The sequence below is a fragment of the Trifolium pratense genome, linkage group LG4, assembly GCF_020283565.1.
Source record: "Trifolium pratense cultivar HEN17-A07 linkage group LG4, ARS_RC_1.1, whole genome shotgun sequence".
NCBI lineage: Eukaryota > Viridiplantae > Streptophyta > Magnoliopsida > Fabales > Fabaceae > Trifolium > Trifolium pratense.
The window spans coordinates 39,390,368-39,413,635 of NC_060062.1; the positions used below are offsets into that span (position 1 = coordinate 39,390,368).

General features: G+C 35.6%; 6 protein-coding genes and 1 pseudogene across 6 annotated transcripts; 5 read left to right on the forward strand and 2 right to left on the reverse strand.

The window, feature by feature from the left end:
- Positions 1-378: 378 nt before the first annotated feature.
- Positions 379-3,384, reverse strand: LOC123920342 (anthocyanidin 3-O-glucosyltransferase 2-like). Its single transcript, XM_045972617.1, has 2 exons — positions 3,250-3,384; positions 379-2,966 (listed from the first exon to the last, which is right to left on the reverse strand). The coding sequence occupies exon 2, from the start codon at positions 2,294-2,296 to the stop codon at positions 863-865; it is 1,434 nt and encodes a 477-aa protein (XP_045828573.1). The 5' UTR covers positions 2,297-2,966; positions 3,250-3,384; the 3' UTR covers positions 379-862.
- Positions 3,278-4,997, forward strand: LOC123920343 (anthocyanidin 3-O-glucosyltransferase 2-like). Its single transcript, XM_045972618.1, has one exon. The coding sequence runs from the start codon at positions 3,278-3,280 to the stop codon at positions 4,703-4,705; it is 1,428 nt and encodes a 475-aa protein (XP_045828574.1). The 3' UTR covers positions 4,706-4,997.
- Positions 4,998-6,146: 1,149 nt separating this feature from the next.
- Positions 6,147-8,964, forward strand: LOC123920344 (annotated as a pseudogene).
- Positions 8,965-9,739: 775 nt separating this feature from the next.
- On the forward strand, positions 9,740-11,620 carry LOC123920341 (anthocyanidin 3-O-glucosyltransferase 2-like). The gene has a single exon (XM_045972616.1). It carries the CDS (start codon positions 10,093-10,095, stop codon positions 11,530-11,532), a length of 1,440 nt encoding a protein of 479 aa, XP_045828572.1. The 5' UTR covers positions 9,740-10,092; the 3' UTR covers positions 11,533-11,620.
- Positions 11,621-12,486: 866 nt separating this feature from the next.
- On the forward strand, positions 12,487-14,167 carry LOC123920346 (putative UDP-glucose flavonoid 3-O-glucosyltransferase 3). Its single transcript, XM_045972619.1, has one exon. It carries the CDS (start codon positions 12,655-12,657, stop codon positions 13,855-13,857), a length of 1,203 nt encoding a protein of 400 aa, XP_045828575.1. The 5' UTR covers positions 12,487-12,654; the 3' UTR covers positions 13,858-14,167.
- A 1,629-nt stretch (positions 14,168-15,796) lies between these two features.
- LOC123921443 (anthocyanidin 3-O-glucosyltransferase 2-like) lies at positions 15,797-17,638 on the forward strand. The gene has a single exon (XM_045973986.1). The coding sequence runs from the start codon at positions 15,927-15,929 to the stop codon at positions 17,361-17,363; it is 1,437 nt and encodes a 478-aa protein (XP_045829942.1). The 5' UTR covers positions 15,797-15,926; the 3' UTR covers positions 17,364-17,638.
- A 96-nt stretch (positions 17,639-17,734) lies between these two features.
- On the reverse strand, positions 17,735-19,338 carry LOC123921444 (anthocyanidin 3-O-glucosyltransferase 2-like). The gene has a single exon (XM_045973987.1). The coding sequence runs from the start codon at positions 19,253-19,255 to the stop codon at positions 17,828-17,830; it is 1,428 nt and encodes a 475-aa protein (XP_045829943.1). The 5' UTR covers positions 19,256-19,338; the 3' UTR covers positions 17,735-17,827.
- Positions 19,339-23,268: the final 3,930 nt, after the last annotated feature.

Sequence of the window (23,268 nt, forward strand, 5' to 3'; positions counted from 1 at the left end):
ACCTCTTACCTGACATCCCACACTTATATTACATTGGGAATTAGGAAATTGGGATAGTGAGATTGCCACAATTATATATATCTTGGTCTCATGATCCTCACTCCCCCAAAGAATCTTTGACTTGGTCTTAATTTTCCATCCATAATGAGACTTCTAAATCCTAATCCACCCTCATATTTTAGGCTTGCAGATGGTAGATCAAGAAGATATAAGATGAAATTTCTTGACAAATTGAAGGTTGTTGATTGCAGTTGGTGTAAGTTGATCCTTCTATATTGTATTAACTTAATAACTTCTATTCAATGAATGAAGCTTCTGGATACACTGCTTATTTTTAATATTTGTATGTAAACTCAATTTAGAATGAAAATGTAATTATTTAACAGTAACACAGAAGAATATTCCATTGTCAATACTGCTTTTCTTAATGATCACAAAAACTTCATTAAAATCCGGCAGGATTAGCCGCTAGCGTGCAAAGTATGTTCAATCCTACTAAGAAAATGCAGCACATGATAAAACTAACGTAATACAAAACAGAAAAATTCTTAAACCAGAAACAAAACAGCAATCCGAAACAAAACATCAAACTTGCCTCCTATATATGTGAAGCAAAACTTTAACAAATGTAGGGATTTCAACTTTGTCCCGTGCAGTTACATAGTCAAACTCCTGCCACTAAATCGATACCTCGTGAACAATATGCGAAACATAACCAAGACTTTAAATCAAGAGTGGTTGTAAGCCTCTTGACCAAAGTCACCGTGAAAGTTATTAATCTGTGTTATATTGATTAATAATGTTGAAAATTAAATCAATACCCTATGACCTTTTTGTAAGTGGGTACTAGGACAATTTAATTTCATACCTGATTCATAATATAATCTATTAAACGGCCTAAATAAGTGTAAGAAGATCCTCCCTCTAATAAAGTCTTCCTACTCTTTTCACTCATCTCTTTCACGTTCTTCCTTACCTCTCCATCCGTATCCAACACACTCCTTATTCCTCTCTCAATCTTATCGGCAGTTACAAGATAGTTAGGCACACCATTAAACTCCACCCGATAATCCAATGCAATCTCAACACCCATCTTCAGCTCGTGCACCAATTCAAAAGCATTAGTTTGTTGTTCTGCATAAAGCGGCCATGTGGCAATAGGCACACCAAAATAAATGCTCTCGAGTGTTGAATTCCACCCACAATGCGAAGCAAATCCTCCTGTGGCCGGGTGGGCTAGTATTTGGGTCTGTGGGGACCATCCGATGACCCTTCCAATCTCTGCTGTCCGGTCTAAAAACCCTTCGGGTAAAATCGAACCCAAATCAGAAAGAGTGTAATCAGTGGGTGGAATATTCATGGTGCCCTTTGGTGGAGGTTTACGGAGAGACCAAATGAATCGGGCCCCACTATTCTCAATAGCGCATGCGATCTCCTTAACTTGATCCTCGTCGAAGGAACCCATGCTCCCGAAGCAGAGGAAAACTACAGAGGAAGGAGGTTGATCATCAAGCCACTTGATGATATCGTTAGAAACAACGGTGCCCTTGGTTTTGGGCTCCAGGTTTAGTAAGGGTCCCGCCGGATATATGGGAAAACCAGCTAGACTAGGATCAGATAAAAAAGAGTGAACCGCATGGGATTCTAGCTCTTCAAATGAATTTACTATAAACCCATCGGCATTCTTGAGGCCTTTCCAAAAGTCCATCATAAACGACTCCCATTCCTTGCGTAGCACGGAACTAGGCAACGATTTTGATGGAACCAAGTTAGTAAAACTCGGGACAGCCAGCTCTGTGAGTTGCTGCAACTGAGTTGAATCAACATTGTCTCGTTCACCGAGAGTGTGAAGATGAAGACTCAAACCAAGAAACGCAACGCCGGAAGTGAAGAAGACGAGCGTAGGAACAGAGAACTCTTTGGCAACATCAATCATGGTGGTGCAGAACATGTCAACAACGAAAGCAGCAAGGACTCCATTTTCTGCTCCAGTAGTGAGGTTACTGACGGCTTCTTTGACGTTCGGTTTCTGAGCTTCAAGGAGAGCATTCCTGGCAGAAACTGGATCGGAGTTCGGGGGAAGAGAACATTCTGGAAGGTTGATAACATGGAGAGAATCAGAGATAGGAAGTGATTTAGTGTAAACATCGGTTTCTGTTGAGTGTGGAAATTTGATTACTAAAACGGTTACTCGGAGACGGTTATCACGGTTGATTAGAAGTTTTGCGAACTCGAGGGTGGAAACTAAATGACCTACACCAGGAAAAGGGATAAACACAACTTCTGCTTTCTTCATCTTGGAGCACAATATAATGGATATGCTGCACTTAAGTTAGTGATTCCAAATTGTGATTTTGAGAAAATCTAAACATATAACACATCTTGATTTTGTAAAGTTTATTGCTGTTCCAAACATGCCTTAAGTTAGGGGAGGAATCTTGGGACTGATGTCATGGTTTGTTTGTCGGCATAATGGGCATGCATACATATGAAAAAAGACAGTACATTGCAGGCTATACCTCTTTTTTCAAGTATATTATGATTGTTTTAGAGCTTTGTATATGGATACTCTTAATTTTTTACAAGATTCTTTGGCCTGCAATCTTATGATTCTAACATATTATAATTGAAAAAAGAGGTAGCCTGAAATGTAGTGTACTGGTCACATGTATGCACATGTATGCCCACAAAGGCACAAACAAAACATATATTATGAATTATTGAATAAATAAATCCAACAAGACAATAACAATTCAGGATTACAATTCCTTGTTCACCTCGAAATTTTCCATGGTCAATACTCAATAATATAAACAATAGTAGTAAACACTAAATTGGCAAATAGCCCCACCATTCATCCATGAAACCATCCATTGTCCTATAATCTAAAGACAAATATTTCAATCTCACCTGACTTTACTATCCCAAACCAGCTAGCAAAGCCATGACATGACATCACTCCCAATCTGATGCAATAATAAATACAGTGTTTTATCGACAGTCAATCTGAGATCAGACGGTTGAAATAAAAAAACCTAAAATGTATTAAATATATATATATATATATATATATATATATATATATATATATATATATATATGATATTTATGGTTTTCTATTTCAGATACCGACATAGATAAATATTACTAATTCTCTACACTAATTCATCCTACTCAAATTTGGGTTTCCTATTTTCTATATAAAAGAACTAGTATATCAAAGACTAATTCAGCAAAACAGTAACTCACATAATAAGGGTATGTCCTGAGCTCCAAGATGAAGAAAGCAGAAGTTGTGTTCATCCCTTCTCCTGGTGTTGGTCATCTAGTTTCCACCCTCGAGTTCGCGAAGCTTTTAATTAACCGTGATAACCGTCTCCGAATAACTGTTTTAGTTATCAAATTTCCACACACCACAGAAACTGATGTCTACACAAAATCACTTCCGAAATCCGATTCTCTCAACGTCATCAATCTTCCAGAATGTTCTCTTCCTCCAAACTCAAGTCCAGGTCCTGCCATGAACGCTCTGCTGGAAGCTCAGAAACTAAATGTCAAAGAAGCCGTCTCCAATCTCACTACCAGAGAACAACACGGACACCTCGCTGCCTTCGTTGTTGACATGTTTTGTACCAACATGATTGATGTTGCAAAAGAATTTTCTGTCCCTGCGTTTGTGTTCTTCACTTCCGGGGTTGCTTTCCTTGGCTTGAATCTTCATATTCACAATCTATTTGAACGAGATAACGTTGATTCCACTCAGTTGCTGCAACTCACAGAATTGGCTATCCCGAGTTTCGCTAACTTGGTTCCTACAAAATCATTGCCTAGTGCCGTGCTGCGCAAGGAATATGAATCATTTTTCATAGGCTATGCCAAAGGTCTCAAAAATGCTGATGGAATTATTGTAAATTCATTTGAAGAGCTAGAATCGCATGCAGTTCACTCATTTTCCTCTCATCCGGATCTAGTTGGTTTACCGATATATCCGGTGGGACCAATACTAAACCCAGAGCCCAAGACCAAGGACGCTGATGATATCATCAATTGGCTTGATGATCAAACTCCTTCCTCTGTAGTTTTCATCTGCTTCGGGAGCAGGGGTTCTTTTGATGAGGATCAGGTTAAGGAGATTGCACTTGCCGTTGAGAATAGTGGTGCCCGTTTCGTGTGGTCTCTACGTAAACCGCCACCAAAGGGCACCATGATACCACCTACTGATTACCTGCTTTCTGAATTGGTTTTGGTTTTACCCGAAGGGTTCTTAGATCGAACGGTAGAGATTGGAAGGGTAATTGGATGGGCTCCACAAGCCCAAATACTAGCCCATCCAGCCGCAGGAGGATTTGTTTCGCACTGTGGTTGGAATTCCACACTCGAGAGTATTTATTTTGGTGTGCCTGTTGCCACGTGGCCACTCTTTGCTGAACAACAGACAAATGCTTTTGAATTGGTGACCGAGTTGAAAACGGCTGTGGAGATTGCATTGGATTATAGAGTGGAATTATTTGGGGGGCCTAACTATCTTTTAACTGCCGATAAAATTGAGGGAGGAATAAGAAATGTGTTGGAAAAGGATGGAGAGGTAAGGAAGAAAGTGAAAGATATGAGTGAAAAAAGTAGGAAAACTTTGTTAGAGGGAGGATCTTCCTACAATTATTTAGGTCATTTGATTGATAATATTATGAATCAAATATCAAATTAAATTATCCTAGTACCAAATTTCAAAAAGGTTAGAGGCTATTTGTTAAACAAGTATATTTCAAAGCTTTCAACCAATGATTAATCATTGTTGCAGTGTGTAATTGCTGATGATCAAATATATATATAATTTTGACACAGTCAAAAATTGAACTTATAAATTGTTTAATTTTGTATATGCAAGAGGCATGTTTGTAGTTCTTTTTTAGATTGTTTTTTGGTTTCTGCTTAGGGAATTATTACTCGCTATTTATTTATTTTGTACTACATATTTTTTCGAGTATATTATGCCTGTTGTCACATACGTTGTCAATATTTTGATCTTCAAATAACACAACTCAAGTGTGTGCATAAGCTTCATTCATTGACTAGAATTTCATACAATATAAAAGGATCAAGTACAATTTGCACAAAAACAATAAGTCATAACTTAAACACTATAGTAAATATTGTTAGACATAGCATTATATAAAATCTGTTATTGAATATTTCACTGAGACATATGGATAACTTGAAATTGATTAAGATCATTTGGAAAGTGCTTTACCAAAAAAAATTTGTTTGCCAATGATAATTTAAAATGTCAATCAGATTCAATGTTGATATGCTCCAAAGCAGCAAAGGAGTCATCTGCATTCTGCAGCATGCTACAATTAAGCTTTCCCTTATTACAAATGATAAAAAAGCTTGCTCACAGCATAATATCCTTTTACTTCATAATGTGACAATAAAAAAATGTATGCTCAATGATATAGTAACAAAAGTAGAGTCAAAAGTATATATATGTAAATGATCAAAAGTTTTGAAAATACTTTTCTATCATGGTTGAGATTGAGGTTGAGGGAGCACCATTCAAAAGAGTTGACCCATTTCACTCACTATAGTGGCAGTGGCACACATTCATCTAGAATAGAAGTGGGCACAGATAGTACAAAACTTGTAGGATTATTTTTCTAATTCAACTTTTATTGTATACTATGACCTACTAGTACTATTTTTGTGTACACTCAATAAGTGAAGCTTGTCTACCTTCTATGATGTATCTACTCAATAAGTGAAGCTTGTGCACATTTTGCTTATTTTGTTAAAAATGTAAAATTAACAGTAACAAAGAAAAAGTAGAGTCAATTTAAAAAAAAAAAGTGTTGATATTTAATATTATTATTGTAAATATATTCTATACAGTATCCTAGATTATTCTTAGCATAACATATTGCATAGTACATATTCCTTTTGTAATTAATGCTCTTAATTATAGAACCAGTTACATAATAGAATGTCCTAGATTACACACTGTTTTCACCATATACCTCTTGTAATCTCTTTCATTTTTCCTTTCAATAAAAAGATTATCATAGTTTCACACCATCATCTATAAATGTAATTCATATTGTTTTTACTTAATGATGCAAAATACTTCATTAAAGAATACTAGGCCTCTTTTATGAAACTGAATAATCTTTTATGAAATTCAATCAAGTATTGTTTAAGGCCTTATAGTTACATGATTCAAAATAATGGAACATTATCACTACTAGAGTACTAGGCACACCTTAAGTAAACAAGTGCATAATTTATCAGTTCTATCACCATCAATCTCTTTTGATTACATTGCTCATACTCCCTGTTAAGAATTTCAAACAACTTTCCAACATATTTAGCATCACTCAACAATGAAGCCAAAATTCTGCATCACCTAGGCAATAATGAAGCCAAAATTATGCAAGCAAATCAAACATTATACATCCACAACTTCAAATCATTACAGTTATACAGCCACAAGCCATAAAGCTATTCCTATGTCCATGCACTCATATCCCCGTCAACTTCCACTACCGCAGACAGCAACTCATGACAATACTGACGAAAGCATGTGATACAGTTTCCACACTTATTTCAATACTTTCATTTTCATATGCATTTTTTAATGTTGATTCTTGTTCTGATATATGTTCAATTAATTAATCTGTTACTTGCAGATTCCTGAGACAATCTTTCAAGGGATTGAGGATTTGAGATGATTTGCAGCTGAAAAATAAATCCTGGCCATCTATGAACTGGAACCATAAAAATTCTGGTTATCTGCCTTGTACTGTCTTTGTCAAATGTATGCCCACAAAGGTACAAACAAACCACATACTGTATTATGAACTATTGAATAATTCCAACAAGATAATAACAATTCAGGATTACGATTCCTTGTTCACCGCGAAATTTTCGATGGTCGATAGAAATAGTAAATACTAAAATTGCCAGTAGCCCAATCATCCATCCATGCAACCATCTATTGTTCCATAATATAAAGACAAACATTTCTATCTCTCACCTCACCTTCCTTATCCCATACCACCTAGCAAAGCCATGACATCACTCCCAACATTTCTAGACAAAGATATGATGCAGTAATAAATACAGTTTTTTTTATCTCGACCGTCAATCTGAGATCAGACAGTTCACGGCTCAAATAATTTTTCTTATCTCGTTAGTAAAATGACCTTGACAGTCTATCTCACCAATTCATCCAACTCAAATTTGGGGTTTCCTATTTCCTATATATATGAATAAGTATATCAAAGGACAATTCAGAAAAACAGTACCTCACAGACTAAGTAAGGGTATGTCCTGTGCTCCAAGATGAAGAAAGCAGAAGTTGTGTTCATCCCTTCTCCTGGTGTAGGCCATTTAGTTTCCACCCTCGAGTTTGCGAAACTTCTAATCAACCGTGACAACCGTCTCCGAATAACCATTTTAGTCATCAAATTACCACACACCACAGAAACTGATGTCTACACAAAATCCCTTCCGATCTCCGATTCTCTCAACGTCATCCACCTTCCTGAATGTTCACTTCCCCCAACCTCCAATCCAGGTTTTGCCATGGTTGCTCTACTGGAAGCTCAGAAAACAAATGTCAAACAAGCTGTTTCCAACCTCACTACCGGAAAACAACATGGACACCTTGCTGCCTTCGTTGTTGACATGTTCTGCACCAACATGATTGATATTGCAAAAGAATTTTCTGTCCCTGCGTTTGTGTTCTTCACTTCCGGGGTTGCATTCCTTGGTTTGAGTATTTATATTCACAATCTGTTTGAACGAGATAACGTTGATTCCACTCATTTGATGCAACTCACAGAGTTGGCTATACCGGGTTTCGCGAACTTGGTTCCTACAAAATCGTTGCCTAGTGCCGTGCTCCGCAAGGAATATGAGTCGTTTTTCATGAGCTATGCAAAAGGTCTCAAGAATACTGATGGCATTATTGTTAATTCATTTGAAGAGCTAGAATCGCATGCGGTTCACTCATTTTCCTCTCATCCTGATCTATCTGGTTTACCGATATATCCAGTGGGACCCATACTAAACCCAGAGCCCAAGACAAAGAGTACAGTTGATTATGATGATATCATCAATTGGCTTGATGATCAACCTCCTTCTTCCGTAGTTTTCCTTTGCTTCGGGAGCAGGGGTTCTTTCGATGAGGATCAGGTTAAGGAGATTGCAGTTGCTGTTGAGAATAGTGGGGTCCGCTTCGTGTGGTCTCTACGTAAACCTCCACCGAAGGGCACCATGATTCCTCCTACTGATTACCCACTATCTGAATTGGTTTCGGTTTTACCCGAAGGGTTCTTAGATCGAACAGTAGAGATTGGTAGGGTAATTGGATGGGCTCCACAAGCCCAAGTACAGGAGGATTTGTTTCGCATTGTGGTTGGAATTCCACACTCGAGAGTATATATTATGGTGTGCCTGTTGCCACGTGGCCGCTCTATGCTGAACAACAAACAAATGCTTTTGAATTGGTGTGTGAGTTGAAGATGGCTGTGGAGATTGCATTGGATTATAGAGTGGAATTATTTGGGGGGCCTAACTGTCTTTTAACTGCCGATAAAATTGAGGGAGGAATAAGAAATGTGTTGGAAAAGGATGGAGAGGTAAGGAAGAAAGTGAAAGAGATGAGTGAAAAAAGTAGGAAAACTTTGTTAGAGGGAGGATCTTCCTACAATTATTTAGGTCATTTGATTGATAATATTATGAATCAAATATCAAATTAAATTATCCTAGTACCCAATTTCAAAAAGGTTAGAGGCTATTGGTTAAATAAATATATTTCAAAGCTTTCAACCAATGAGTAATCATTGTTGTAGTGTGTAACTGCTGATGATCAAATATAATTTTGACAGTCAAAAATTGAACTTAGAAATTGTTATATTTTGTATATGCAAGAGGCATGTTTGAACTTATAAATTGTTTTTTGGATTCTGGTTTGGGAATTATTTTTGAAGTATATTATGCTTGATGTCTACAAACTGACACTATTATTTTTGTTGTCAAGTGTAGTTTGTGTGTATTTTTTGAAATATGTGTAAAGCGTTGAAGATAAAAAGTAGGAGAGAGGCTGAGACAAACATATACAGTGTCACATACGATTTCGATGTTCAAATAACACAACTCAAGTGTGTGCATAAGCTTCATTCATTGACTAGAAGTTCATAAATATAGAAGGATCAAATACACTACACAAAAACAATAGGTCATAACTTAAACACTAGTAAATATTGCTCCAAAGGAGTAAATGAGTCATCTGCAGCATGCTACAATTAAGCTTTGCCCTTATCACCGATGATAAAAAAGCTTCCTCGTAGCACAATATCCTTTTACTTCATAATATGGCCTATGAGTGGTTACATTGCTCATACACCCAACTTCCATTGCTTCAAACTGTTAAGAATTTCAAACAGCTTGCCAACATCCTTAGCATCAGCCAACAACAATGATCAAAATTAAAGGCCATCATCCCAATCAACTAGACAACAATAAAGCCAAAATTCTGCATCACCTAGAACCATAAGATTGCAGTCCAAAGGTATGCTCTTTTCAAAAATTCAGGACTGCAAAGAAAAAAGAGGTAGCCAGAAATGTACTGTCTTTGTCACATGTATGCCCCACAAAGACACAACCAAAGCATATATTATGAATTATTGAATAATTCCAACAAGATAAGAACAATTAAGTATTACAATTCCTTGTTCACCATGAAATTTTCCAAAGTCAATACCCAATATATACATGATAATATTAGTAAGAACTAAAATTGACAATAGCCCCACCATCCATTGTCCAATAATATAAAAACCAATATTTCAATCTCACATTAGTTTTCAATATCCCATACCAACTAGCAAAGCCATGACATCAATCCCATGATTCATGGACAGATCTGATGTAGTAATAAAATACAGTTTTTTATCTCGACTCTCGATATAAGATCAGACGGTTCATATAAAAAAATTGTCTTTTCCTATTTCCTATATAAAAGAACAAGTATACCAAAGAAAAATTAAAAAGAAACAGTAACTCACAGAATAAGGGTATGTCCTGAGCTACAAGATGAAGAAAGCAGAAGTGGTGATTATCCCTTCTCCTGGTGTAGGCCATCTAGTTTCCACCCTTGAGTTCGCGAAGCTTCTAATTAACCGTGACAACCGTCTCCGAATAACTGTTTTAGTTATCAAATTTCCACATACAACAGAAACTGATGTATACACAAAATCACTTCCTATCTCCGATTCTCTCAACGTCATCAATCTTCCAGATTGTTCTCTTCCACCAACCTCCAAACCAGGTCCAGCCATGGCATTTACTCTACTGGAAGCTCAGAAACAAAATGTCAAAAAAGTCGTCTCCAACCTCACTACCGGAGAACAACATGGACACCTTGCTGCCTTCGTTGTTGACATGTTCTGCACCACCATGATTGATATTGCAAAAGAATTTTCTGTCCCTGCGTTTGTGTTCTTCACTTCCGGTGTTGCTTTTCTTGGCTTGTGTCTTTATATTCACAATATGTTTGAACGAGATAACGTTGATTCCACTCATTTTCTGCAACGCACAGAGTTGGCTATCCCGAGTTTCGCTAACTTGGTTCCTACAAAATCGTTGCCAGGTGCCGTGTTGCGCAAGGAATTTGAGTCATATTTCATGACCTATGCAAAAGGTCTCAAGAATGCTGATGGCATTATTGTTAATTCATTTGAAGAGCTAGAATCGCACGCGGTTCACTCATTTTCCTCTCATCCGGATCTGGTTGGTTTACCGATATATCCAGTGGGACCCATACTAAACCTGGAACCCAAGACCAAGGGCACTGTTGAATCTGCTGATATCATCAATTGGCTTGATGATCAACCTCCATCCTCAGTAGTTTTCATCTGCTTCGGGAGCAAGGGTTCTTTCGATGAGGATCAGGTTAAGGAGATTGCCCTTGCTGTTGAGAATAGTGGGGCCCGTTTCGTGTGGTCTCTACGTAAACCCCCACCGAAGGGTACCATGGCTCCACCTTCTGATCACCCGCTTTCTGAATTGGTTTCGGTTTTACCTGAAGGGTTCTTAGATCGGACGGCAGATATTGGAAGGGTAATTGGATGGGCTCCACAGGCCCAAATACTAGGGCACCCAACTACAGGAGGATTTGTTTCGCATTGTGGTTGGAATTCCACGCTCGAGAGTATATATTTTGGTGTTCCCGTTGCCACGTGGCCGCTTTCTGCTGATCAACAAACAAATGCTTTTGAATTGGTGACTGAGTTGAAGACAGCTGTGGAGATTGCATTGGATTATCGAGTGGACTTATCTGGTGCGCCTAACTATCTTTTAACTTCCGATAAGATTGAGAGAGGAATAAGAAATGTGTTGGAAAAGGATGGAGAGGTAAGAAAAAAAGTGAATGAGATGAGTGAAAAATGCAGAAAAACTTTGTTAGAGGGAGGATCTTCCTACAATTATTTAGGTCATTTAATTGATAATATTATAAATCAAGTATCAAATTAAATTATCCTGGTGCTCAATTTCATAAAAGTTAGAGGCTATTGGTGTAATTATCAACATAAAGCAATCCAATAAAGTTTTCTTTCTCTTCTTTTCTATTCTGTTATTAAATATTTAGTGTACTACATCTTTTCATCTATCAACTTCATTTAACAGAATTAGAATCATAAAATTGCAGTCAAAAGATGATCTTGTAAAAGTTATGGTATACAAAGCTCCAAGACAATCCAAAATATTTTTGAAAAAAGAGGTAGCTAGCCACCTGTAATGTCTGTCATAAGTATGACACAAACAAACCATATTTTATGATTTATTGAGTAATTCCAATTCTTGATCACCATTAAATTTTCCACTGTCAATAGTAAAGTTTGAAATATCAAGCCAATAGACCCCACCATCCATCCATTGTCCCATAATATTCACCTCACATTCATTATCATATAGTCCCTCTAATCCTTATCATAAGAAAAAGTTTACATTTTATGTTCACAGAATGTTTATTATATCTGGTTCATGATATAAACTAGATACATAGATATTCAATAAACTTAAAAAGTAAAGATTTTTTTATAATAAAAATCTGAGATAATACCAGCTAGTAAAGCCATGGAATCACTCCCAAAATTTCTTCTTTAACTTAAGCCATGTTTAAAATCACACTAAATTTCACAAAATCACGTTGCGTAATTATGCTTTTTTACGTGTTTGAATTGACGGTGAGTTTATCGGAAACACCGTGAGCCATCATAATTTTGGAGTTTCACCAAAATTTAAGTGCCACCGTGATTTCGTCAAACTCATTGTGATTTCAACCATGCACAAAATTTGCCTAAATCTCAATAATAACCTCTACTCTTCTAAAACTAATGAAATTTTCTCTTCTCTTCCAAACGTGATTTATGATACACTCACAACCATACAAGACTTGACTGATAGCAGACACCAATAATAATTGAAAAAAATAAAAAAAGTGATTCAACATTAAGATATTTATGATTATCTATCTCGGATACCGACATACAATTCATCCTACTCATATTTCAACATCTATGTCCTATATATAAAATCAAATATCAAAGAACAAGTAACTCTCACAGAGCAAGGGTATATCTTGACCTGAGCTCCATGATGAAGAAAGCAGAAGTGGTGATCATCCCTTCTCCTGGTGTAGGCCATCTAGTTTCCACCCTCGAATTTGCTAAGCTTCTAATCAACCGTAACAACCGTCTCAGAATAACTATTTTAGTCATCAAATTACCACACACAACAGAAACTGAAATCTACACAAAATCCCTTCCGAACTCCAATTCTCTCAACATCATCAACCTTCCAGAATGTTCTCTTCCTACAAACTCCAATCTAGGTTCCGCCATGAACGCTATCCTAGAAGCGCAAAAACAAAACGTTAAACAGGTCGTCGCTGACCTCATCACTGAACGAGAAGATGGAGTACTCGCTGCATTCATTTTTGTCATGTTCTGCACTAACATTATTGATGTTGCAAGAGAATTATCCGTCCCTGCGTTTGTGTTCTTCACTTCCGGTGTTGCTTTTCTTGGTTTGAATCTTCATATTCACACTTTGTTTGAAAGAGATAACATTGATTCAACTCAGTTGATTCAACTAACTGAGTTGGCTATTCCAAGTTTCGCTAATTCGGTTCCTACAAAATCCTTGCCTAGTTCCGTGCTACACAAGGAATATGAATCGTTTTTCATGAATTATGCGAAAGGTATCAAGAATGCTGATGGCATTATAGTAAATTCATTTGAAGAGCTAGAATCCTATGCTATTCATTCATTTTTCTCTCATCCTGGACTAGCTGGTTTACCGGTATATCCAGTGGGACCTATATTAAATCCGGAGCCAACAACTAAGGGCGTGGTTGATTCTGATGATATCATCCAGTGGCTCAATGATCAACCACATTCCTCGGTGGTTTTCATTTGCTTCAGGAGTAGGGGTTATATGGATGAGGAACAAGTTAATGAGATTGCACTTGCTATTGAGAATAGTGGGGCCCATTTCGTGTGGTCTCTACGTAAACCTCCACCGAAGGGAACTATGGTTGAGCCCTCTGATTACACTCTTTCTGATTTGGGTTCGGTTTTACCTGTAGGGTTCTTAGATCGGATGGCAAAGATTGGAAGGGTAATTGGATGGGCTCCACAAGCCCAAATACTAGCTCACCAAGCCACAGGCGGATTTGTTTCGCATTGTGGTTGGAATTCTATACTCGAGAGCATATATTTTGGTGTGCCTGTTGCCACGTGGCCGCTCTTTGCTGACCAACAAACAAATGCTTTTCAATTGGTGGGTGAGTTGTAGATCGCTGTGGAGATTGCATTGGATTATAGCGTGCATCTTAATGGTGAACGTTACTATCTTTTAACTGCCGATAAGATTGAGAGAGGAATAAGAAATGTTTTGGAAAAGGATGGAGAGGTAAGGAAAAAAGTGAAGGAGATTAGTGAAAAAAGTAGAAAGACTTTGTTAGAGGGAGGATCTTCCTACATTTTTTTAGGTCGTTTGATTGATTATATTATAAATCAATAATCAAATTAAATTACCCTAGTACCAATCCACCAAATTGTTGCTCTTTCATTTCTTTTATGAAAGTTTTAGTATATTTTGCTGATGGTCAATTTTTTTTTGACACAGTCAAAGATTATACTTAAAGAATTGTTCTGTTATGTATATGCTGGAGGCATGTTTGTAGTTTTTTTAAGCAAAACATCTCAAAACGTTTATGGTTCTTTTAAGCAAAATATCTCAAAATCAATGCAGATAAAATTGGTATAAAGCATAATAAGTTCAATTGGTGATGTACCCTTCATGTCTAGCCCAAGCTTATATTAGTCACTAGATCAACCTAAAACTGCAGCTTACATTAATATCAAATTTCACTAGTGCACTCATATATATGTCCAAACTTTCTGGAAATATTATTTTGGTGGTGGCATATATAATCTTCACTGGATTAAAGAATTATTATCAATTTCATAGACACAAAAGAATAACAAAGGCAGATGATTTGTGTAAAACTAATACACGTTCATATGATTAACGGTTTATGGATTTCTATTGAATACCGTTAATCTTGATGGGTTTCAATAACATATCAAATGATTTTCAATTTCTTTAAAAAAAAAATTATGGATTTTCCAACAGTGGATTTTGTAAAATTCGTATTCGTTACAAATCATTTGATATGTCTTGACGTTATAGTGTTATTCCTGCTCAACGGTCACAGAGGCCAATGCTTCTATAACGAACGACATCAGAATTATTGAAATTTACTGTCAATCATGGATTTCCTACCGTTATTCTGACAACCATTAATGATGAGGACAACAGATTTGTTCTCACATTTATGTTTGTGGCTCCGCACTGGGGACTATATATACCCTTCTCATGCAGACGGGCCAGGTACGATCCATTTCTACTCTAAAACCTTCACTTCACGCAAATTCTAACCACAGCGCCGAAGTGTCTGCAGGTACAATGTACCCCTCCTTCTCCACCGTCACCGTGAAGAGGAGCTCCGTCGGCCACAAATGTTCTGATCAGATAAGATCAATACCCTTATTTAGGTCTTTCTACACTTATTTAAGTCATTTAATTGATTATATTATAAATCAGGTATAGTATTCACATAAAGTGTTGGTTTAATTTTCAAACATTTATATTCACTATCACAAGGATTAATGACTTCATAGTTATTTTGGTGAAGACTGAAGAGTCTTACAACCACTCTTGACTAAAAAGGTTGCATTTATAGAATTGATGAAATAGGTAAGGTTTGGGAAATTCTCTGTTTTGTTTATTAAATTGGTTTTATTCTTAACCAAATGGAGTTTTGTACTCAAATTCAGCTGGTCTAAAAATGAAGTTTTTTGTTATTGTTGCATTTTTATTCTTAACCAATTGGAGTTTACATACAAAAGTGCCTGCCTCCCACTTTCCACATAGTTTTTCTCATGATACAGACACAAAAGTCACAAACATTTGAATCTCATCTCACTTTTTCTCATCCAGTAGCAGCCAGCAAAGCCATGACATCACTCCAAAGATTCCTCTTACATGTAGTTCTTGTTTGGAATTCCACTGATATTTTATTAAAACACTAAAGTATAGTCTTTGCTAAAGTCATCGTGGAAAACTCGTCAATCTAAACATACACTTAAATTAATCCAATTTCCTAGCAACTTCCAAAAGTGATTTTGGTATCTATTCTATTCTGTTTATTGTAGACATCAATACTAATTTAAAAAATGAAAGTAATATAAACTTGTTGGACACGGACATACATCAAACACCACACCATTCCTATATAAAAAAGCAAGAATATCAATGAACAATTCAATTTAAAATACAAAGTATCTCCATTTTTCAGTATGAAGAAAGTAGAAGTAGTGTTTATCCCTTCTCCTGGTGTAGGCCATCTAGTTTCCACCCTTGAGTTTGCAAAGCTTCTAATCAACCGTGACAATCGTCTTAGAATAACTGTTTTAGTCATCAAATTTCCACACACAACAGAAGTTGATGTCTACACTAAATCACTTCCGATCACCGATTCTCTCCATGTCATCAACCTTCCAGAATGTTCTATTCCTCCAAATATCCCTCCAAGTTCCCTCATGAACGTTCTCCTGGAAGCTCAGAAACCTAACGTCAAACAAGCCGTCTCTAACATTGCTACTGGAGCAGAAAATGGAGTCTTATCCGCTTTCGTTGTTGACATGTTCTGCACTAACATGATTGATATTGCCAAAGAATTTTCCGTCCCTGGTCTCATTTTCTTCACTTCTGGCGTTGCTTCCCTTGGTTTAATACTTCATGGTCACACTTTGTTTGAACGAGACAACGTTGATTCGACTCAGTTGCTGCAGGAGACTGAGTTGGCCATCCCAAGTTTCGCCAACTTGTTTCCTATAAACTCGTTGCCCGGTTTTATGCTACGTAAGGAATGGGAATCGTTTTTCATGAACTATGCAGGAGGTCTCAAGAAAGCTGATGGTATCATAGTAAATTCATTTGAAGAGCTAGAATCACATGCAGTTCACTCTTTTTCCTCTCATCCCGATCTTCCAGATTTTCCAATATATCCAGTGGGACCATTATTAAACCCCGAGCCCAAAACCAAGGGAACTGATGATTCTAGCAATATCATCAAGTGGCTTGACGATCAACCTCCTTCTTCGGTAGTTTTCATATGCTTTGGCAGCAGAGGTTCTTTGGATGAGGATCAAGTTAAGGAGATGGCACTTGCTATTGAGAATAGTGGGGCCAGTTTTATTTGGTCTCTACGTAAACCTCCACCAAAGGGCACTATGATTTCGCCCTCTGATTATCCTCTTTCTGATTTGAATTCGCTTTTACCTGAAGGATTTTTAGATCGGACGGCTGATATTGGAAAGGTAATTGGTTGGGCCCCACAGGCCCAAATACTAGCCCACCCGGCTACAGGTGGATTTGTTTCACATTGTGGTTGGAATTCCACACTGGAGAGTATATACTTTGGTGTACCCGTTGCCACATGGCCTCTTGCTGCGGAACAACAAAGTAATGCTTTTGAATTGGTCGTTGAGCTGAAGATGGGTGTGGAGATTGCATTGGATTATATGGTGGAGGTTGGTGGTGGAGCTAACTATCTTTTAACTGCCGACAAGATTGAGAGAGGAATAAGGAGTGTGTTGGATAAAAATGGCGAGGTAAGGAATAATGTGAAAGAAATGAGTGAAAAAAGTAGAAACACTTTGTTAGAGGGTGGGTCTTCATACGCTTATTTAGGTCGTTTGATTGATTATATTATAAATCAAGTATCAAATTAAACATAGGGTGTTGGTTTAATTTTCAACATTAATAATCACCATAACAAGGATTATTCACTTTCAGAGTGATTTTGGTTAAAAGGCTTATAACCACTCTTGACTAAAAGGCTTGGTACTCACCTTTTTGCTATTATAGAATTTATGAATTAGGTAAGTTTTGGAAATTTTCTGTTTTGTATTACATTGGTTTTATCTTGTACCACATCTTTTTAGTAGGATTAAGCACATTTTGTACTCAAATTATCATGAGATCAAAATATAAATAATTGTGGCAATCTCACTATCAACTTATTGTTCAATGTGGCTCAAACTCAAAGGCTTCCTAAAAATATTATTTGTTGCTAGCTGAACAATATATAATCAGCATTTGATTCAAAGTAAATAATACTTAAATGTTATAATTATAATCATTCAACAACTTAATTAAAACTTAGGAAGTAAGTGGGTAATGAGATTACTTAATTTCATATCTGATTCATAATATAATCAATCAAACGACCTAAATAAGTGTAAGAAGATCCGCCCTCTAACAAAGTCGTTCTACTCTTTTCACTCATCTTTTTCACTTTCTTTCTGACTTCTCCATCCTTATCCAACACATTCCTTATTCCTCCCTCAATCTTGTCGGCAGTTAAAAGATAGTTAGGTCCTCCTTTAAACTCCACTTTATAATCTAACGCAATCTCAACCGCCAACTTCAGCTCAACGACCAATTCAAAAGCATTAGTTTGTTGTTCAGCATAGATCGGCCATGTGGCAATAGGAACACCAAAATATATGCTCTCGAGTGTTGAATTCCAGCCACAGTGCGAAACAAATCCACCTGTCGCTGGGTGTGCTAGTATTTGGGTCTGTGGAGCCCATCCAATGACCCTTCCAATCCCTCTCGTTCGATCTAAGAACCCTTCCGGTAAAACCAAACTCAAATCAGAAAGAGAGTAATCAGAGGGCGCAACTCCTTTCGATTGGGGTTTGCGCAAAGACCACACGAAGCGAGCCCCACTATTCTCAATAGCATGTGCAATCTCCTTAACCTGATCCTCATCAAAAGAACCACTTGTCCCAAAGCAAAAGAAAACTACCGAAGAAGGTGGTTGGTCATCAAGCCACTTGATGATATCATCGGGTTCAACGACACTTTTGCTTTTGGGCTCAGGAGTTAATATGGGTCCTACCGGATATATAATGGGCAAACCAGCTAGTTCAGGATGAGAGGAAAAGGAGTGAACTGCATGGGATTCTAGCTCTTCAAATGAATTTATTATTAAGCCATCAGCATTCTTGAGGCCTCTGACAAAGTTCATGAACAACGATTCCCATTCCTTGCTTATCACGGAACTAGGCAACGAGTATGAAGGAACCAAGTTTGCAAAAGTCGGGATAGCAAACTCTGTCTGCTGCAGCAACTGAGTTGGATCAACATTGTCTCGTTCACGGAGAGTGTGAATATGAAAATTCACACCAAGACATGCAACACCGGAAGTTAAGAAGACGAGTGTAGGGACAGAGAACTCTTTGGCAATATCAATCATGGGGGTGCAAAACATGTCAATAACGAAGGAGGCAAGGGGTCCTTGTCTTTCTACATTAATGAGATCAGATACAACTTGTCTGACATTTGGTTTCTGAGCTTCAAGTAGAGCGTCAAAGACGGCTCTTGGATTAGTGTTCGGGGGAACAAAACATTCCGGAAGCTTAATGAAGTTGAGAGAATCTGAGATTGGAAGTGATTTAATGTAAAGATCGGTTTCTTTTGAGCGTGAGAAATTCATGAGTAAAACGGTTATCCGTAGACGGTTATCACGGTTAATTAGAAGTTTCGCTAACTCAAGAGTGGAAACTAAATGGCTCAAACCAGGAAAAGGGATAAACACCAGTTGTGCTTTCTTCATCTTGGAGCAAAAGATATTCACTAGTGTGAATTGCTCACTAGTGTTTTGAACTGTTGTTTTTATATTGGAATTGGAGGCATATATCTCTTCAATCCACACCATGTTGTTAAATATAAGAACTCATTGAGAAAATTACGAAAATTATGAGAGTGACCTATCGTATTAAATTTTTTGACGGTTGATATTCTTTTTACAATTTTATTTATAAAAAAAAAAAAAGAAGAATGAGTTAATATTCTCTCTACTCACACACATAAAATCACACAATTGTAGTGTTGTAGCCAGAGTTTTTTATATTTTGGTTGTTTAAAAATTATTGTTTAAATAACACACTTCTTACTAATTTTTATATGGTTTAAATTATCTTTGATTACTTTCATATTTTTAAGTATCTATATCTTTTACTTTTGGAGGAACACATAAAATTTAATTAACTTATTTAATTTATATTTAGAAAATGACAACTAGTGCCTTAAGGTAACCGGTAAATGAAATCAAATAAATATAATAAAAATATTTTTAAACTATTTTTTGACAAAAATAATATCTTAAAATTTGTGTAGTTATAATTAATTAACGTGTAAAAAATGATATTTTGAATATAAAATTTTCTTTTTTTGGTTTGAATACATGTAAGTACAAGTGTAAAACATTAATTTTATAAATCTTAATTTTGTTTAAAATGAATTTGGTGTAAAATTACTTTTGGAGTAAAAAATTATAAATCTTAATTTTAAATTAAATTAATCCTGAAGATAAAATCATTTTTACTAAAAACATCTATAATATTAAAAACAATTTTATACCTCTATAACCAATTTTTTTTTATTAACCTTCTGGTTTTCAGAAGAAAATGGTCAATAATTCAGAGTTCAGTTGTAAGGTAAATAAAATCCGACAAAAAATTATTCTAACCAAGAATTAAATTCAAATTCTCCTAAACAATTTGTCATAATTAAAGGAGCTCATTAACCAATATCTATATTGGAAAGTTTCTTGTCTTTTTATTCTGGGATTAGTCTATTTACTACGTACTGTCGTATATATGGACATTGAAAAATCTTGTGGTAGACAATGATTCAATCTGAATAGCCATATCTTGTTGGAATCATTCAATAATGCATAATATATGGTTTGTGATTGTAGGCATGCCTTTTTTTTTAGGTGAAAACTTCTCTACTTACCCATCACATAAAATTCAGATTTTCTTTTATCGTCCTACCTTCTTCTCGCGCTTTACGCGTTTCTATTTTTTCTTTTCCGATATTTAAGTAGTGGACGTTACAAAAATGAGAAATTTTTGAGAAATTTTGTAAATACCGTCTGCTACTTAAGTAGTGGATGTTATTAAAAATAAAAAAGATTGATAGATTTTCTTTGAGGGGTTCCGCTACCAATTTTTTATAATTCTAATGGATATTATAAAAAAATGAAGTTTTAAATTGAAAATAACAGTTTTTAAACTTTTGAGGAGTTAATTGCACAAACTTCAATGTCATATTACTATATTTGATTTCTTAAACAGTGCCCTGGGGGCACCGTTTAGCGCATTTTCCTAATTTATATATGGTTTACATTATGTTTGATCACTTTCATATGTTTAAAGTTTTTTTTTTTTTTTTTACTTTTGGAAGAACACATGAATTTTTTTTTTTTTTCACCATTTGGTTCACTTCAGGGGTCGATTTTGACATAAGTGATTCTAGCCTCCTTTCAATTGCAGTTGCGAGAATTGAACAATAATCTTCACCGTACATGTTTCTGTCTTTTTATTCTTAGATTTGTTTATTTACTACTTTCATATATGGACATTGAAAAATCTTGTGGTAGACAAGGATTCAATCTGAATAGCCATCAGCTTGTTGGAATTATTCAATAATGCATAATATATGGCTTGTGATTGTGGGCATGCATTTTTGTTTTTTATGTGCCAACTTCTCTACCTACATAGCTCCCACATAAAATCTCTTATAATATAAGCTTGTATATACACAAGTAAACCCTAAACATAATATTTTTTCCTCTATTTTTATATTGCAGCTTTTTATTAAAAAAAATTAAAATTTGTCTTGATTAGGATTCGAATACGCAGTGTAACATTTCAACCACTATGACATATAGATCATTTATGATTAAAATTATGTCCACAAATCTGACTCACGTTATGAATCAATTACATTTTTTGCGGAATTCATTTACATCCATATTGAGGAATCAATTATCGTCAATCAAATAAGAAAGATTTCATAGGACAATTAAGCACCATCAATTTTCATTGCAAAGTTTATACAATTAAAAACCGATAATTAGAAGTCTAGCAAATCATCAAATCATACATTTTCTTTGTGTTTTATTTTACGAAAAAACTTACATTTTCTTATCCTGAATCATTTGGCTAGCTAAGATTAAAAAAAGGTATGTGATCGACAAACAAAAGTAAGAGCTTTGTCATGCTGGTAATTCGAACTTGCAAAGCAAAAGTTTGTTGAACTTTTTTAATCTTTTTTAATAAGTAAACAAAACGATGAGGTTCCAAAATTATTAAAAAATATATAAAATATAAAATAAGCACATAAATAAATATCAAATAATTAATGAGTTCAAAATCAACCAAAACGACGGGGTTTCAAAATTATTAAAAAAAATTGTTGATAATTAAAGGTTAAAAATTAGTTTTTCATTAAATCATTTAAGTACATTTTTTGATAAATGTGTGAAGTGTCTTTTAAACATAGTACTTGTTTATGTATTTTTGAATAAGAGTTTTGATCTATTTTATTTTTATTTTGTCAAAGACATATATTTTGTTACCAGCAAGCTCGGTGTTTAGTTAAAAAAAAAATTGACTAAAGTTTAGTCAAATTTTGTTACATAATCGGTGAAGATACAAATAAAACTTCCAATGTAGTCTATAGTATTTCGCAATATACCATAACTTCTGTTGGATGGACATTTATCCAAATTTAATGTTGAACTAATGTTTAATGTTGCTCGACTTTTTTCATATAGCCTTTAGTATTAGACCATCCCCAATGGTGATACAAATTTGGGCGTCATACATTACTAACAAACGGTCATACAATGTCATGTAATACTTATGCAACTGATACATATTTTGCTCCAATGGTGATACTACTTTAGGTATCATACATTATTAACAAGTGGTCTCTATTATATTTATTTTTTTAACTTAAATTGATGGTATTAAATTGATGATATGTACCTTAAATAAGATACCGTATCATCAATTTTGATACTCTATGTCACGTGATGGAACTCCAATGATAAAAAAATTTAAGTTACGGGTCATTAGTCTATAAAACTCCCTATAACACTCTTTGTTAAATATGTTTGGATCTCATCCCCAAAAGCTAGCTCAAAGGGTGAGGTTGCCCTCACATATTTATACACTTAACCGCCCGAGAACCTAAGCAATGTGGGACTTCAAACAAACTCCGACAACACAACAACCAACATATTCAACACTCACCCTCACGCCTAGCGTGGTCCTGGGTCAGATGCCCACATTGCAGTCCTTAAACCGGCTCTGATACCATGTTAAATATGCTTGGATCTCATCCCCAAAAGCTAGCTCAAAGGGTGAGAGGTTGCCCTCACATATTTATACACTTAACCGCCCGGGAACCTAAACAATGTGGAACTTCAAACAAACTCCGACAACACAACAACCAACATATTCAACACTCTTATTGAAGATGCTCTTAAAATTTTTATATTTTATTTTTTATTGTTACATATTTCAGCTAATTAGACCCATACATCCGGTCAAAGTTCTAGTTAGGTATAGAGTTGTGGATACAAAAAAAATTAGGTAGAGTTATCCAATTAAGTTTTTTTTTTTACAGTGAGTTATCCAATTAAGTTGGTACCAATCAAAAAAACCATCTATTTTTCATTTCATATTATGTGGACAATTTCTAAAGTCAAGAAATGTTATCTTCTATTTTGGTTTACTAGCAAGCCTAGAATATGAAGAAGGTGGACTCGGATTT

Coding starts and splice junctions, on each gene's coding strand:
- LOC123920342 (XM_045972617.1), bottom strand. CDS start 2,296: ATGAAGAAAGCAGAAGTTGTGTTTATCCCTTTTCCTGGTGTAGGTCAT.
- LOC123920343 (XM_045972618.1), top strand. CDS start 3,278: ATGAAGAAAGCAGAAGTTGTGTTCATCCCTTCTCCTGGTGTTGGTCAT.
- LOC123920341 (XM_045972616.1), top strand. CDS start 10,093: ATGAAGAAAGCAGAAGTGGTGATTATCCCTTCTCCTGGTGTAGGCCAT.
- LOC123920346 (XM_045972619.1), top strand. CDS start 12,655: ATGATGAAGAAAGCAGAAGTGGTGATCATCCCTTCTCCTGGTGTAGGC.
- LOC123921443 (XM_045973986.1), top strand. CDS start 15,927: ATGAAGAAAGTAGAAGTAGTGTTTATCCCTTCTCCTGGTGTAGGCCAT.
- LOC123921444 (XM_045973987.1), bottom strand. CDS start 19,255: ATGAAGAAAGCACAACTGGTGTTTATCCCTTTTCCTGGTTTGAGCCAT.